The sequence below is a fragment of the Monodelphis domestica genome, chromosome 3 (assembly GCF_027887165.1).
Source record: "Monodelphis domestica isolate mMonDom1 chromosome 3, mMonDom1.pri, whole genome shotgun sequence".
Lineage (NCBI taxonomy): Eukaryota > Metazoa > Chordata > Mammalia > Didelphimorphia > Didelphidae > Monodelphis > Monodelphis domestica.
In genome coordinates this window covers 77,643,557-77,661,977 of record NC_077229.1, presented here as the reverse complement: position 1 = coordinate 77,661,977, position 18,421 = coordinate 77,643,557, and the positions used below count along the sequence as shown (strand labels likewise).

Here is an 18,421-nt window from a genome sequence, read left to right as displayed (position 1 = left end):
ATGAGCATACAGAAGCCTTCCACTAATGTTGGGGCTTAGTATCAGAAATTTATCATTTGGGGGAACCTTCAAGATCCTTGAGACCAGCCCCTCCATTTTACAGATGAGAGAAGGTGCTAGCTTTATATTAGGAAAAGCTCAGGTTCAAATTCTCTCTCACTTACCAGCAGTGTTAATTCATAACTGTTAATAATGGACAAATCATTCACTCTCTGAGCCTTAATTCTTTTTTTCTATAAAATTTGGTAATAAAATACTAATACTTACCTCACAAGGTTGTTGTAAGGATTTGTGATATGGAAATCACTTTAAAAGACTGATATATATTAATTTAAGGTCGCCAAGGAATTCAGCTACATAATTCCTAAATTAAAACTCAAGTCAGCTATCAACCTTTTTATGGTGTTTTAATTACAAACAGGAGGAAGAAAAGTATTGGGGGGGGGGGGAGGGAGAGAAGGAAATAGGGCTTAAATACCCACTCTGCTTAGGCTGAGCCAAAGGCCCAAAGCCCTGGATATCCGAGGCAAAGAAAAGAGATCAGTCCCTATCACTCACGTGACCAAAATGGAGAAACAGTCTGTGGACTCCTCCACTCCAAGCACCAGGCTCCAACCACCTCTCTCCCTCCTCACAGGAAGTCACGAGAACTCCTGAGCTGTCCTCTACCTCACTTCCTCTCTCTCACATGTGCCAGTGGTGGCTCTAGCTTGACCTAAGACCACCCAGAGAGGTCTGTCCTTTTTGCACATGTCTGTTGAAGGCCATATTCTCAAATAATTAAATCTTGAGTTTTGCTGCAGCCCTTCCTAATCTTGTTACCCTGAGTAGGGTGGAGATTGTAGTTTCCAAGACCTGATTCTGTCATTCCAAGTATCTCTGTTGTTATTGATCAGGAAATAGCTAAATCCCATCTTCTAAAGAATGGTCTGAATACGGTGGAGTAGTTTTGAAATTCACAATTAAGAAGGATAATATATGAAAAAGTGCTTTGTATTTCATCTGTGAAGCAGTATATGAATGTCACTTATTATAGGTCATAATCATAATGTCATTTTCCCTGGATCTAAGTAGAAGAATCAGAATTTGAACCCAGGCCTCCAAATCCAATGCTGTTTTCATTAAGCCATCCTACCTCTCCATTTACCTGAGGACATGATGAGTTCAGTAGCCAATTTCTGGCCACCTGACCAGTGCCCAACTTCCTGAGTGACTTAGGTGAAAATCCTCTTAATCTCCCTACTACTTCAAAGCTTTCATCACATGGCTGTATCAGTGGCTGCTTCATCCTTAGCTGATGAAGGAATAACATGAGCTCTCTTTTCTCCCACTGGATTAAAATATTTGTGTTGGAGGCATAAAATAGTATCTTCCTAACTTTTTCCTCACTGTTCTCCCAGAAGAAGAACAGACAAAGCCTCTGCTCTCTTATGGCTCCCATTCTGGTTGGGAAGACAATTACACACACATGAAATAAATAAAGACAAGTCTCAGTGTATCGTTAAGGGCCAAACTGTGTGTATCATAGGAGTCCAGAGAAGGGATAGAGCAACATTAAGTATTTGGCCCTGGACATTATATCCAAGTTTCAAATGATTCTTTCCCCATCACCCACCCACCCATGACTGATGGATGAGTGTCTAGCCTTTGCAGCAAGTCATCCACCCTGCCTTGGCCCTTAATCAAGTCCCAGTTTACCTCCAGCCTCAATTTCTCGAACATCCCTTCCAGATCTAAATTTCATTACTCTATTGCAAAGGATCCTCAGGGTCATCTAGTTCATGAACTTGATTTTTTCTTAATATTTTGATAATTTATTTTAATTTTCATTTGATTTGGTTTTCTTTGTAACCCCATATATTTTATTGCACACATTTAAAAACATGATTATAAGGAGTCCATCAGCTTCACCAGACTGCTAAAGGGGACCAGAATACCAAAAAGGCTAAGAAACCCTGACCTAGCTCAGCCTTCTCCCCATTTTGTAAATTAGTTACTTAAGAAGAGGTTAAATAGCTTATCCAAAATGAGACCAGATTGTTAGGTGAATGGCCAAAATTTGGATTTGAGTCTTCTGATGCCAAACGTTTCCAGGATTTCTACCTTCTCTTCTGGGAAAACAACCTCTAACCCTGAATGCATTTCATTAAATCCCCTAATTTTTTGTCTTTGCATTTCTGTTTTATGGTTTTTATTCATTTGGCGAACACTTGTAACAGATCTCTTAAGTTTTGGTCAAATCCACTCCTTGCCTTTATGGAGCTGCTTGTGTAGTAAAAGAAGACACAACCCAGAAAACCATGGCACATAATGATTTAGGGTAAATGCAATGGAGGGGCAAAGTACTGTGAAGTCCAAAGCAGAAGGTGGTTACTGCCCAAGGGGAAGGGTAGAAATATCAAGGAAAGTATCCTGAATGAGAGGGAACTTGCTTTGGGCTACAATTAAACCAATGGATAAGACTTAAAGAGATAAAGCTGGAAAAGAAGAGAAAGTATCCCAGACATAGAGAACAAGTCAAGCAAAGGGATAAAGGATGTGTGCTGCATTCAGGAGACAGACCAAATGAGATTGGTTGCACTGAGTAGTTTCTAGAATTCTCTGATGTGGATGGTTGCCATAGCTGATGGGCTCTATCCTTGACCAGGGGAGGTAGAAGGCTACTTCAACCCTAAAGGGAGAGGTCTTTAAGAGGAAAATCACTTCCCATCAGGCATCTGAACATTCTAAACCTGGATCTCCATGAACACCCTAACCACAGCCCAGCAACAGGACAGGCTTTGGAGCCAGGCTTCCCAGCCTAACAATGAAATGCTTTCTGGCACTGTGAGTTGCAGAATGGAGAGAGTGGGAGAGAAAGGGGCAAGGATTTTTTTGTTGTTGTTTTTTTCCTTTTTGCTCTTTTCAAATCCAGCCTGAGGTTTTGGGCCCCTAAAAACAGCAACCAGACTCCAGACTCTGGGACATTGCACCATCTGAAAGGCTGGCTCAGCAGAGGCCTAACAAATTACAGGTCTCCCCACAGCAGACAGTCCTGAGCCTTGAAGTCCAGCTAAGCAGCTATTAACTTCCAGATCACAAACTCAGCCAGGACGGGAGCAGAGGTGTGTCCCTGGTTTTTATGGAAGGAGTTTTCCTGTAAATGCTGGGGGTGTGGGGAGGAACTGAAATTCTGTAGCCACAACACGAGTCTATTTCCAGTGTCTTTAGACTATTTTTATAGTCTGGGATGGTTGATTTTTAAAATAGACCCACAAAAACCAAATTGGGTGCTGGAAATCAAAGGAGATAATCTAGTGAAGACTTGGATTAGGAACAGAAGATGCATGACAGTTTTCTCTGCCTCTAGTGCAAGCCTCCAATCTGTCCATCTCAACCTAACCCAGTTGAAACACTGGACTGATGAATCAGAGGACTTAGAATCCAAACTCAGCTGCACTCCCCAACAGGCTCTGTGTAATCTCAGGCCAATCCTATCTTTTTTCTGGGTTTCCCAGTTTCCTCCTCTGTAAACTTAAGAAACTTGATGCAGCTCCTCCAAGGCCCCTTCTAGTTCTAAACTGTATTTCTAGTCCAGGTTAAGTGTGTATTTAGCAATAAAATGTGTATATATCTTGAGTCTATCCCCCAATCCTCTTCATCTTCCCCCTTTTTTTGAAAATTCCCACTAAGTATCTGATAAAAACACCTTTCCAGAAGTAGAGAATCTAGGGAAATGCAGTTTCACTCATTACAACACTCTCAATTTATAGGAGGCCTTCTACTTTGACCTAGACCCAAAAGCAGGAACTTATAAGGAGGCCCATTTTGGCAAGTGGCCTAGAAGACAGTGGAAAGACACGTGGTAGATGCAGACAGTGATGACAAGTATATAAAGGAATGACTTCAGTGACCTCATCAAAAACACTCAAGACCAGAAGAGGAGAGAAGCTGGCCATGTAATGAAAGTGAGGAATGATCAGGCCAAGTACTGAACTGATAGCCACAAGATATTGAGAGACCTCTCCAGAGCACTGAGCAGATCCTCTATGAAGGATTTATGGAAGGGAAAGGACAAAAACCATTTAAGATAAGACACAGAAGGGGTTGAATGCCCTCATGAAGGAAAATCTACTTTTATTAGCTCACAGATCTAGCCAAGTGTAAGGAAAATCTTCTGAACAATTAGAGCTGCCCCATAGTGGAATGAGCTGTCTTCCAACTGTAGACCCCATAGGATATCAAAAGATCTTAAAATTATCACTTTCAGTTTCCTCACTTTACAGAGGAGGAAACTGAGGCCCAAAGAAAGAGGGCATTCCTGCCCAAAGTCACAAAAATGTATTAGTAGCAGACTTAGGACTAAGCCCTAGGTCTCGTGCCTCAACACAAGGTGCAGAAAGAACTGGATCCTAAAAATATTTTAGAGGCAATTCAGGCTTTTGGTGGAGGTCAAACTAGATTCGATGACTTCTAAGACTTCTCTGTCTAGGATTCTATGATATCTACTAACCCCTTTTCCCTTCTCCCTTGTAGAGTTAGCAGGTTCCAGATTGTCTCCTTTCTATAGCAAGGAAAAGCAAGTACAGAGAAGGGGGCTCAACTTTAGACACGAGCCAGTCGCACAACTAGGAATAAAATCCAGAACTCTCTGGTAACAGCACTGAATACATAGGCCTTGGAGTAGATCACAGGGTTATCGATTTAGAGCAGGAAAGGGCTTTAGAAATCTTTAAGTTCAAGCCCATCATTTAACAAATAAGGATGCTAATCTTTTAACAGAGAAATTAAATTATTTGCCCAAGTTCACACCCAAGTAGTAAATTTCTAAGTCAGAATTTGAACTCGGGTATTCCTGTCCCAAAATTTGCCCACTATTCACTATATCATGCCAATCCTTTCTTTTTTATTTTACTTTTACATTTCTTTGATATTTTATTTTTTTAATAAGCAAAATTCTACTTTCTCTTCCCTCTCATGCCAACTCTCCACAAGCAGCAACAGCAGCAGCTGAGAATAAAAGAAAAACAAAGCCTCCATTATAAATATGTAGAGTCAAGCAAAATAAAATTCTGCGTTGGCCTTGTCTAAAAATATATTTGTCTCATTCTACTCTGTGGCATAACATGTTTCATCATTAATGTTCTGGGGTCATGATTGATCATTACAACAATCAAAGTTCCTGCTTCTTTCATAGTTTTTTTGTATTTATCTTAGTGTATAAATTGGTTTCCTGGTTCTTTTCACCTCATTCTGCAACAGCTTACATGAGTCTTCCCAGACTTCTCTGAAACCATTTCCTTCATCATTTCTTAGAGCAGAATAATCAGTATTCCATCCATTCCCCAATTCATGGACACCCCTTCAGAATCCCAGTCTTTACCACCTTTGATTAGAGTTTGTTTTGCTTTGGACTGATCTTTCTTTTAATCTACTCCTGCCCCCAGTTTTCCATCCTCTCTTTTCCTTCATATTGAAATGTGTCTCTGTATTCAACTTTGTGTGTGTTTATTCCCTCCTTTGATTAGTTCAGATGAGAGTGAGGTTCTTGTGCTATTTGCTGATCCTCACCTTGCTTGTATAGATGTCTACTTGCATACCCTACTATGAGATAATTTTCCTTAATCTTTCTTTTCCTTCCTCCCTAAATATATTCTTCTTCTCTTTCCTTTCTTCTCAAACTTACACTAAGACATAACAACCATTTCGAGGCATTGTTTAATTAGACGCCTGTGATCCTTAATGATGATAGAGTTTAGAGGGAACACATGTATCACCTCTTTGTATTAGAATGTAAGCAGTTTATCCTTGTTTTGTCCTTTGTCTTTATTCATTCAGGTTTGCTTTCTTATGTTCTTCTTAAACTCCTATGTCTGAGCTTCAGAGATTTTATACAATTCTGTTCTTTAAAGTGGGAATGTTTGCAAGTCCTCTATTTCATTAAAGATCCATTTTTTCCCAGTAGGATTATCAGCCCTGTGGGTAGGTTATTCTTGGTTATAAACCCTTATCCTTTTCCTTTATCTTCAAGAATACTGTATTCCAAGTTCAGTGCTCATTTATAGTAGTGGCTGATTAGTCATGTGTGATCCTGATTCTAGCTCTGTCATACTTGAATTCTTCCTTTCAATCTACTTGTATTTTTTTTCCTTTGATCTAGAAGCTCTGGATTTTGACTTTGCTATTCCTGGAAATTTCCATTTGGGGATTTCTTTCAAGAGGTGGCCACTGAATTCTATTTCTACTTTGCCCTCTGGTGCTAAGATATCTGAGTAGTTGTCTTTTATAATTTTTTTAAATATGATATCTAAGCTTTTTATTGTTGTTCATGGCTTTCAGATAGTATAATAATTATTAAATTATTTCTCTTGATCAGTTGTTTTTGCTGTGAAATACCTTACATTTTTTTCTATTTTGTTTTCAGTCTTTCGACTTTGTTATATATTTCTTAGTATTTCCTGGAGTTATTGGCTTCTATTTGAACCATTCTAATTCATGAAGTTTGTTGATTGGACAAGATTTTATACCTCTTATGACAGACTATCAATTCCCTTTCCATTTTGCTCTTCCATAGCCTCATTTCTTTTCTGATTTTTCCCCCTAGTGCCCTCATTTCACTTATAAAGATTTCTTTAACTTTTAAATTCTAGTTTCATTTCTTCCAGTAATTTTTGTTGAATTTGTGCCTAAGCTGTGTTTTTTTTTTCCTGAGGTTTTGCATGTAAATATTTTATAGTCATTGTCTATTCCTGAGATTATATCAAATGTTTCTGTCACATAACACCTTTTTATAACAGGATTTTTTGTTGTTGTTTGCTTATCCTTCCAGCCTACTTTTTGTTTTCAGACTTTTTGTTAGAGCCAGATTCTGTGCACTGGTCTGCTGGTACTGCTACTACCTCCTAAGGGATATTGAATATTATATTTATTCCAGACTTTAAGGAATCCACAAACTTTAGTTGCTTCCAAAGTGGTCTGATCCAGGGCAAAAACTGAGGGTTGCCCCCGTTGTCTGAGCACTGTGGATTCCTCATCCAAATATGAGTCAGAGTAACAGAAGACCACTGTTGACTCATTCATTCTCAGCCAGCTGGAAAACTCTGATGGTTTGAGTCAGAAAACTGTAGGCTGCATTCTGACCTGGGAGTCTTATCCTCATAGATGGATAGAATAGAAGTTGGAACTGAGACCCTGTTCTGTTCCTGAGGTAATATTTACCTTGCCACTATTTGCTTTTGAACTTACTCCTCTTCCCCCTTGAGCCTGCAGAAACTCCCTGCCCCCAGAAAACCATTCCTCGGTAGTTTCCCTTTGGCAATCTGGCCTGAATCTGTGATCCACATATAACTGGATAGTGAATTACAGAGCTGCCAGATGGCACTGGTTCTCACATCCCAGAGTTCCCCAGTATAAGTCTAGGACCTCCTCTTGACCTGGTATACCACCTCTCCCTGGGAACTAGAGTGTTCCACATTTATGCTCCTGACCAAATCCCATCTCCATTGTCTGTAGACTTCTCTGTCCATCTCCCTATTCTAATCTGGGCTTCCTGCTTCCTTCTACTCTACAATACTGGCTTCACTTCCATGCCACCCCTTTGGACCTGTTTTGGGCAAGTCTAACCTACCATCCTGACAAATCCAGCACCAATCAACATTCCCCTTTCATTCTAGAAATTAGGTGCCAGCTCAGACACTTGGTTGAGGCCCCTCCTGCCCCTAGTCACTTCCATTAAGTAGGCTCACACCCACAACTTCACACTTTTTAGACCTTGAGGACTTGGAATGATGAGCCAACCTGTGCTTAGCCTTTAGATGGGAAATCGGGTTGAGTGAGATACTTGACTGGAGTGTCATCAGTGACTATTGAACAGCTCACATCGAGATTTCTTTCAAATTGACCTCTGGTTGGTTTGTAAACACAGTAAAGTGTCTGCAATTTCCTCACTGTCATAACACCTCTTTCTTTTTTATGCTGATTCCTCATTTATCCAAATGCTGAACAGCCCAACTAGCTAAATAAAATCCCCCTCTTTTTCCCTTTAATGTAATGCTAACATTGATCCAATTCCTTTTCTGAAGTAGTTTCATAGAAACAAAAGCTATTGGATTTAACTAGAACCTTAAAATATAGGTCAGAGCCAGAAAAGTCTCTTAGAACCAAGAACATGTAAAGTCAGAATGAGAAGTAATGATCTCAAAATGCACTACACAGAATGTTAAATCACCTCCTCCAACCCTTTCATTTTGCAGAGAATGAAACTGAGGCTCCAAGACTGAAAGCAATTGGTCAAGGTCAAAAAGCAAGTTCAAAATTATAAACATATATATGTAGCACCTTCTGTGGGCACAACCCTGGGCTTGATGCTCTAGGGAAATGTGAAGAGGGAAACTTTGTCAGTTTCCCCCTCTCAGGGGAGGAACAACATGTTCACAAATAACAAAAAAACAAGGTAAAATATAAACTATGAAGGATTCCAAAGGAGAAAAAGATAACTTCCAACTTGGAAGACCAAGAAAATCTTCCTGGAGGAAGTGGCATTGGAGTTGGGTACTGGAGACTAAGCATGCATCCGATTAGGGGAGGGAGGAGTATAGGACATTCCACACAAAGCAAAAGCACATAAACAGGAAACCACAGGGTGTATAGAGGGAATCAGACTAGCTTTTCAATCCAGAGCCAAGTGATTCTTCCAGATTCTTCTTGATTGCATGAGTCCTTGTGCTGTATCCCACCTCTTCCTTCTGGCAGCAAGCTGCTGAACACTTGGGTTTTCTTGGGGTAGAGATTACAGTGAAAGTCAGATGGAGTAGAGAAAAATAATATCAAGCTATGAAAACACTTCATCCCTGTTGGAATTGGAGAGCATCTTCTTCCTAGAATGGAGCCAAAATGTAGAATTCCAGGCAAAGAATCTGATCCTTGGAGACCATCTAGTCCAATCCTGCCATCTTACAGATGAAGAAAGTTGTATGATTCACCCAAGATCATACAGAAAGGATGGGACGGAGTTAACTTGCATTCAAACCTTAGTCTACCAACTTTTGGTCCAGGCTCTTACTTCTCTGCTATACTCTCAGCAGAACCCCAAAATAACTTAGAGAGCAGGTCATTCTACCCTAAAATTAGGAGTGTGGATTTTAAAGACCCTTCCCAGCTCCATTTGGCATAGAACTCAATTGACTGAATACTGTATAGGCTTTGACTAGAAGCAGTGATCACTACCATCCCCATCCCCCATAACACATACTGAAAGAAAAACATTTCCAGGATTTTGCCTTACCTTTTCTACACCTCCCTTTTTCATCTGAGCATTTGAGCTCTTTACCAGAGATTCTTAGGGGATGGTCTACTGCAGAAATATAGGATCATAGAATGTCAGTGTAAAATGCTGAACAAAAATTGTCAGACTTGGAAGGGACTTCAGAATGTAGAACAAGAGATATCAGATCCAGAAAGAACATTAGGAGAGATAAAAAACTATTCAAACTGGAAACAGAGAATGTTAGAGCTGGAGAGGCTCTTAGAAATAATGGGAAGTTAGGGAACATTAGATAAAAGAGCCAGGCCTGGAGTTGGGAGGACTTGGGTTCAAATTTGGCCTTGGACATTTCCTAGCCCTATAACCCTGGACAAGTTACTTAACCTCATTGCCCTTGCCCTTCTGTCTTAGAATTGATACTAGGACAGGAAGTAAGAGTTTTAAAAAAAAAGAAAGAAAAGGAAAAGGAAATAATGGGAAATGGAGACCCCAGAAAGGGAAGAAAATATTGTTGTGTTTATTTAAAAGCTACTCTTCCCTAAGTGACAAAAACGTTGGTGAAGTTTACATAGCATTAAGTAACATCAGGCCTTTCTAGAGTTGGCTCCTTTTTTTGAGGTGGAAACTAGAGAAAAGAAGAATCCTAATAACTCACCTTTATATAGCTAGAGCCTTACAAAAGCAAGATGCACCTTGTGTCTGATCCTCACCACATGGAAAGACCAGTAGATTTGGAGTCAGGAAAACCTGAGTTTAAAATTCTGTCTCTGCCTCTTACTACTTGTGTGACCATAGGCAAGTCACTGATCTTCCCTGAGTACTAATCTCTTCATCTATAAAATGAGGGAATTAGACTAGATGACCTCTAAGTGACTTCTCACCCTGCCATTCTGTGTTCTTTATGGCATAATATAGTAGAAAGAGTAGAGAACTTTCAGGAAGAAGCCCTGGATTTTGGCCCTGGTTCTGCCACTTTCTTAGCTTTGTAACTATCAACAAGTTATTGAAACTAAATTTTCTCACCTGCTCTTTCAATTGGCAGGTAAGCAGCTGGGGGCATTGGAACTTGTTATTTATTTCCTCTGAACCTTAGTTTCCTCATCTGTAAGAGGAAGACATTGGACTAGATAACCTCTACGGTCCCTTTCAGCTCCAGATCTATGATCCTGTGATAAGTCCTGGCCCAAGACCAGGAGAAGGATAATGTGTTCCTTTTATCAAAAACCTCAGCTCCTGCCTAAAGATCCTCACGTCCCTTAACCTTGTTTCTTTGTGTTTGTTCTTTTCAACCTCTACCCACATGCAGGTCTCCAAAGCCTCCTCGGAGCTCATGAGTTACTGTGAGCAGCACGCCCGGAATGACCCCTTGCTGGTGGGAGTGCCTGCCTCAGAGAACCCCTTCAAGGATAAAAAACCTTGTATCATCCTATAGCTCTCTCCTCTTGTGCATACATAGCCTCTCTCTCTGGCAGGGCCATCCCCATTTAGTATCGATTTCAAGCCAAACCTGTCCTAAGTCACAAAAACTCTCAGCCAGAAACATCCCCAGCACCACTGCGGCCATAGCTGCCACCATCACCGCCACTACCACCGCCACCACCACCACCACCACCACCACCACCACCACTATGAGGAGGGGCGAACACTACGCTTTGCATTCTGGTGGAAAATCAAACCCAGCATGCCCACAAGGCGGGGTCTGCATACCAATTTGAAGCAGACTAAATGTCCCTGGGAGGAAGGGGATAGGGGCAGGGTTGTGATTTTTTTAAGATTCTCTATTGCCATTTAAATAGTGGTTTCAAAATAGGAGTGGGTAGAGAGACAGGAGGGAGACCTAGAGTGACTGCTAGTTATTAGGAGACCCTCCAAGCATCAAGGTCAAAGTGGGCCTAGATTGTAATTCTTCCTTGACTGGCCTGCCATTCGAAGACTACGGTTAGATTGGCAGGAGTTCAGGTTTAAAGGAATTACTCATTCTTTTAAAAAAGAAACCTACTCTTTCATTTAAAAAAGAAAAAATATGGAAATTATGCATTGCTAAAATAGGACCAGGGGGAGGATATTTTGACAACAGTGTCCTATAAAGGGATAATGAAGGCATGGATTGGGGGGATGTGGGGCAGAGGGTATAGGGAAGGGAAGTTACCCAAGGATCACAGCATGCGTTTCCCAACTCACACAACATATGGCATTTGTATCTTTACAACCACATTGTGGGCAGGATCCTCTATAGCACCCTAGCTATCAAGGGAATCAGTTGACAGTGGCTTGAACTGGGGAGTGCCCATCTCCTTGCATTGCCAATTCTGTTTGGGGGGGGGGGGAGGGATGTTATGGGGGAAGCATGAAGTATTGATGTGGGTATTTGAAATCTTTGATCCCATCCTAGCTCTTCAATTTCTGTGTATTGTTGCCTGAGCAGAGGGCTCAGGATGAATCCTTTGATCTTGTCTTCTGAGAATTGGGGGCGGGAGTGGGGTCAGGATTGCTTTTTGCTTCTGAGAGTGAGGGGGTTTGAAAGTTGTTTGTTGTTGTTTTTTAATTAACTGTGTGGCTCAATCCTTTTTTCAAAACTCCTGCCCACTTATAAGATGACTTTTTGTCAAAGACCCTAAAATAAGTGCCCTCAAGTGTCCTCAATTTCCTTTCCCCAGAGTCAAGAAGTACCCACCCATCCCTTTAAGTCCCAGAAAAGTAGAGCTTAAGGCAATTCAGACAATTATGAAATACTTATGTGCCAGGCCTTGTACTAGACACCAGGTAGAATTTAAGGTATATATATATATATATATACACAAAGATAAAAAGTTCCTGCCTTCTTGAAGTTTAAAACCAGATAGCAGCCATGGGAACTGGAAAAAAGTAAACCAAAGGAGAGGTGGGGAAGGGGGGTTCCTACCTGGTGGGGTAGGAACTCTGAGGTTGTGGACTGGGGTACATTTTCTTCTGAGGGGAGTCAGGAAAGGCTTCATAGAAGAGGGTACACTGGAGTCAGGCCCCCTAACGAAATGGGAGGCAGAGACATAAGACATTAACATGGTCAAAATTCCAAGCTTCCCTGGCCCTCATGGCAGATTCTCTTCTTAGTCTTAGTTTTTAAAGTTCTCTTCCTCTTCACAAGGAATACCAGACCAGGGCAACCCCTCTTCCCATATGTGCTGCTATTCCTGGCAGCCCATAATATGGCAGAAAAAGTCTTTCCCTTGCTATAGCAGAGAACTATAAAGAGCAACAAGTCCCATCGTCTTACTTTACAGATGGTGAAACTGAGGCCCAAAATTAAGTGACTACTTGCTATGAGGTCACACTAGAGTGGCCTTCAAATCTTACTTGATATTTGTTGTCCAAAGCCCTCCTCCTGAGAGGGATAAGGGAAGACTAGAGCTCAGGGAAGTCTCTCCCTCCCCACTCACCAGCCAAATCCCTTTGCTTGGTGGCCAGGCTGTTTCCTCCAACCAAGGCAAAAGCCAGATTCCAAAAAGTAACCAGAGGAAATCATAGAATCAGATACTAACAGACCTTTGAGATCATCTAATTCTTGTTTCACCAACTGATCCTCCTGTCTACAAAACTTTTATTACCAAAGGGCCTTGACCTTATTTCCTAAAAACTACAAGCAAAAGCAATGACTCATCCTTCTCCTAACCCTCTTTTCCCCACTCCCAGTCTCCCCTGAGCTTTGATTGCTACAACTGTAGAATTTAGAGCCAATATAGATTTTTGGGATTTAGTGCTGGAATGGACCTCCAGATTAATTAATCCATTTCACAGTGGTTCATAGAAGAGTCAGGAATTTACCCATGATCACATAATATCTCGGAAGTGTCAGAGTCAAAATTTCAACCCAGTTCTTCTGGCTAAAAATACAGTGATTCCCCCCCCCCCACTACCTGTGAAATTAGATATTTCACCAGTTTGCAGAAGAGCTTGGGTTAAATATAATCCCTTCATTTTACAGAAAAAAAATCAAGAGGAAAAAGGTCTTACACAAAGTCATAAGTGGCAGAACCAAGACCTTTCTATTCTACTGAAAGCAACCTTTCCACTAAGATCATCATGCCATTTTCCCAGATGAATTTTCCTAAAACTGCCTATAAGAACCAGATAACAAAGCACCTGTCTGGCAGCATCATTTCCAAAGAACAAGATTGGGCTAGCATTTGGGATAACATAATACAACCCCAGGACCAATTTTCCAACTGAAACAATTACTGAGTTGTATAGATGGTGCCATGACCCTCTGCTCCTTGTCTTTGAGGGGAAGAGGTATGGCTGGCATTGACTGGCTTTGAACTTTCTTAAAGAAACCTGGAAAATAACTACCCTCCCGTGGCCTTTGGTTTCTGGTTTTCTGGCAATTAAACCAGAGTACCAAGCATCTTGTCTTTGACCCTTTCCAGCTTTAAAAAAAAAAAAAAGGAAAACTGAAGATTCCTGCTTATTAAGCATTTTATAGGATTTCAAGTTGGAAGAGACCCTGAAGTTCACTGAATCTGAACCATTCGTTTTTGTAGATAAGGAAACCTAGACCCAATGAAAATAAAGCGATTTGCCCAAAGTTTCTCAGAGCCTGGATTCAGACCAGTCCTCTGATTTCAAATCCAATGTTTCCACTACACCACCCTTATGGTTGTCTAAGCCATCCTGAGGACAGTCTTTAGGGATATCCAAGACTTATTGGTAACAAATACTGCATGCTTTTTTAACTACCAGTCAGGTGGACTAACTCACAGTGTGATTCACTAGTGGCCCCCCACCCAGGTCACGAACTTCCTTGAGCTGATCCTTCAAGCCATGCACTTGGGCTTGGGGGCCCTCTTAAAGCCTAGCCCTTGAGGTATACCAGAGCACAAGCAGAGGACGTTTTAGAATTCAGATTTTCTCCTTCCCTATCCTACCCCCTCCTCGAAGCTAATAGTCTGATATAAGTTATACCCATGCTTTCATGTAATACATATTTCCATATTGCCCATGTCATTATAGAAGACATATACATACAATAGAAATCAAGGAGGAGGGTTTTTGTTAGAAATAAAACTCATAAAAATCACGTCTGCGCATCTGCTACAGAGATGGCTCAATGAGTCTCTTTTTCCTCTTTCCATCTTTGGTAGTCCTGTTAAACTTTAGAAATAGAAAATAAAATTTTCCCCTCCTTTACCTGACCTTGAAAAGCCAAAATATAAGTGCTGATTATGCTTCTCAGAAACATAAAATAAGAACTTTAAAGGTCATCATATCCAAACCCCACCATTTTGCCTAAAGGAAATCGAAGCCAAAAGAGGAGACACAATTTGTCTAAGATCACACGAGTAGAAAGTGGCAAATCCAAGACAAGGATAGATGGTCTGATTCCCTAGTGCAGGGCTCTTTCTGCAGTAGTCTTCAGTCACTAATACCTTTCTCCCCAAAGCACCAGCTCATCCCAGACAGTTTCCCTAAGGGCCTGGCTGAGCATTCATTCATACACCAATTTCTGGGCCACAGGAGAGATCTTCTCTCTGGATCCTATTGATTTTTCGGGTTTTTCCAGAAGATATGTTTTATTTTGCCAATTCTCAAAGCACTGCCCACCTTTTCTACTGGCCAGAAATGGGCAGCTGTGTCAAACCTTAAAGGGAATTTCTTCCCTTTAAGCAGCAGAACCCTGGCTGATGACCAACCCTGATTATCCTGGAGGTGAGACCCATCTGGCTAATTTACAATGAAGGGGTTGGACTAGATAATTTCTAAGGGCCCTTCCAGCTCTTAACCCCACAGTCACCTATGCTTAGGGAATTTGGGAGGAAAAAAATTGGTCCAAGAGTTGATATGAGCCAGGCTTGAGCTTTGAGGAGTTGTTAAAGCTTGTGGATACCATTTAACAAGTAACTCTATAGATTCTCTTGGGCTCTCCCACCCCTGACCTGCCACTACTTGCTTCAGTATCCCTAGACAGAAACTGTTTGTTAGAAGCCAAATCAGGGTAGAATTTGAGGAAGGATGCAGTCCAGCAGCCTCTCAGGGAACTTCTCTCTAGTGAAAGCTGTCTATCCTATCTAAAAGTATTTAACTACTCCAAGATGAGTTTTTTACTTCTAGTAGAAAAGAAATTAGGCTCATGGTCACTCCAGGCAGAGTACAGGGCTAGCTTAGGTAACCATGGAGAACTCATTTCTGTTCTTCAAATAGGCAAGTTCCAGTCTTTGGATGTTGATATAAATACAACCAACATTTACCAAGCACCTGTTACATACAGAGTGCTATACCCTGGCCTGGGAGGCAACGTTTAGATGAGATGTAGTCTCTGAGAAGGGTAAGCAAATTTCATCTCTGACAAACCTCCTACCCTAGAGGCCTCGGTTCACTTCTCCCCTGATCCTCCCGTCCCTGACTTCTCAGATGCTGCCTATGAGTCTACAACTGCTCTTCACCATATCTTGTTGAGTCCTAGAATTCTGATTCATAGAGCTGTAAGGGGCCTTCCAGGTTGCTTGTCCAATCCCTATATCATTCAGAAGATGAAAGTAAGGCCCAGAAAGGGTTCACAAGGTCACTGGTAAGCCTAAGACTCAGCCCTGGGTCTCCAGCCTCCCAGCCCATCATAATATTTTGTTGTACCTCCTCCGGCCCATCCTCTCCTCCACTGAGCCCTCTGTCTTTGGTGGCTGCTACCAGAGCATATCTCTATTTCCTGCTCCCTCCCAGGTGCCCAGCCACCATGGCCTGAGACCCAACGAGGTGAGAGGAGGAAAGTTAGGGATCTGCAGTGCCCTTGCTCAAACCAGGAGGCAAGAAAGTGGCCACTCACAAAAATCCTCAAACTTTTTCTTCTCTAAGAGTAAATCAGTGTTCAGACTGTAGATGAGATATTTTTGTTTGGATGAACATGAGTACAAATGACAGTAACTGCTTGTACTTTTCTGACTGCATCTGCCAAAAAAACAAAACAAACAAAAAAAGCCTTTCTTTAGAACTTTTAAGTGCTCTCTACAAGGCCAGGAAGGAGCTACTCTCCTTCCAGTGATAATGTCAGCAAGTAGTCTGGAGCAAGCCCCAGCCTGTGGAACTGTTGAGGGCCAACCAGAAACTCCTGAACATGTGATAAGGAATTGGGAACAAGGAACTGAAGGCAGGGCATAGAAATGGGAGAAGGGAGAGATGGAGTTGCTGTTGCATCTGCAAAGTCATTCATTTACCTTTTCCCCCGGCTAGAGAGAATGAGGACATAGGAAGACATCAGGGTTTTCATCTGCCCTGGCCACAGCAGGCTCTCTCCCAGGTCCATCTGGGACCTTGTAAAAGTGTCAGATGGATAACATGTGACTGAACAGTGGCTCTCTGGAAGCCAATGTGGCTCTACCCCCTTTCTCAGAATGGCCTGGCTTCCTCTAGACCCAGATTGATATTGTCTGGCCACATGTCCCACCGCAACCAGCAACCCCTAAAACTGAAGAATCCCCCACTCCCTCCCCCTGTCATGACCTTCGACCCCCAGGGATGTAAACTTCTGAGGCCTGCTCCAAAGCGGAAGGGGCCTGTCTTTTGTCCTCTGGGCCCAATTCTTTGATACAGCCTGGTCCCAAAGTTCTCAAAAATAGGGGGGAACCTCCAGGCAACTCATCCATCTCTTTAACAACCCCTTTCTAAGGCCCTTTCCTTCTGACAGGCAGGAAGAGCCTGTCAGACCACTGCTTGAGCTCAGCCCCTGAGGAGTTTCCAAACCCTAGGTAAAACCGCCAAAACCATTGCTCTTCCTTGAGGAGCACTTAACAAGGAAGTGGATAGAGCATTTCATTCATTGAGAAGCCACGTCCAGCATTTTTTTCTTTCTATCTTCTTTCGTTGCCAACTGATACCGTTGCCAAACACCCATGGAGTTTTAGGAAGACTGTTTCAGGAAGCACTCTGTAATGGTAGTAAGGTTCCCATCTGTCTGCTTTGGGAACACGGCTGAGTTTGAGGGGTGACTCCAGGGGTATCATCAACTACTTTCTCGCACAGTGTTGACTGTTTTGTGGAACTGTTGTTACAAAGTGAATTGATACCACAATAAAAATTTAAAAAATAAAGCATTAAAAAAAAACTCACTTTACACTTTCCTGCATTTCATGGCGCCGGGGGCTTTAGGGGAACCAGCAGCCTGGGCTCCACAAGACACACGATATTGGCACCAAAGGCAACCTCTCAGAGCAAGGCCTTTGACGTGTTGCCCCAAGTCAATACTGGTCATCCACACACTATTATTTTATAGATGGGGAAACTAAAGTTTGGAAGGGAAGAGAGATTTGCATGAGTTCACCTAGCAAACTCAGACCCGAGACACCATGGAAAGAGCACCAGATGTACAGTGAAAGAACCTAGGGTCAAAGCTTAGATCCACTATTTGCTATGTGACAATGGGCAATTCACTTTGCTTTGGGAAATATCCTCCTTTCTTTCTTAGTATCAATTCTAAGAAGAGCAATAAAGGCTGGGCAAACAGGGTTAAGTGACTTGCCCAAGGTCACATATTTAGATAGTATCTGAGAACAGATTTGAACCCAGGCTCTGCTTTCTCCAGGCCTGGCCTTCTATCCACTGTGCTGCCCCTTTCCTATAACCCTTGCCTAAAGTAAAGGTGGAATACATTTCCTTATTTGATTCTCCATATAAATGTAACCTATCTCTGGATATGGAATGATCCTCACATGCATTATATTACCTGATTGGCAAAGGGAAGGGCAGGAATTATTATCCCCATTTTCCAGAGAGTGGAATTGACTTGTCTGAGGGACCACCGACTCACATCCAGTAGTCACTAAATGTTTGCTGAATGAAGTTATGGTAACAGGGGCACCTTTAACTACATAGTTAAACACTTTCCATCAGAGATCATACATCAATACCCTCTATTGATAGAAAAGGAAAACAAATGTGACTTGCTAAAAATTGTACAGTGAGTTAGGGATAGCGGGGACAAAAACCCAGGTCTTCTGACTGCTGGACTAGGACACTTTCCCCTACACCAGTGGTGTCAAATTCAGTAGAAACGAGGACCACAAGTCCCTATACAAGGATCCTTATGGGATACATAGTGGCAGCTTTTTCTTTCTAGGTGCAGCACCCATGCATGCAGATTTATCTCTTTTTTCTTTACGTGTCAGTACAATTTTCACTAATTATTTTCTGACATTTTGTATCCATGTTCTCTCCCTC

General features: G+C 41.8%; 1 protein-coding gene across 2 annotated transcripts in view; it reads left to right on the top strand.

The window, feature by feature from the left end:
* GNG7 (G protein subunit gamma 7) overlaps nucleotides 1-17,309 on the top strand; it is a 407,763-nt gene extending 390,454 nt beyond the window's left edge. For both annotated transcript variants that reach the window (XM_056822219.1, XM_001364671.4), the window contains one exon: nucleotides 10,548-17,309. In XM_056822219.1, coding sequence (XP_056678197.1) covers nucleotides 10,548-10,673 — 126 coding nt within the window. In that variant the 3' untranslated portion in view covers nucleotides 10,674-17,309. The remainder of the gene's footprint in view (nucleotides 1-10,547) is intronic.
* Nucleotides 17,310-18,421: the final 1,112 nt, after the last annotated feature.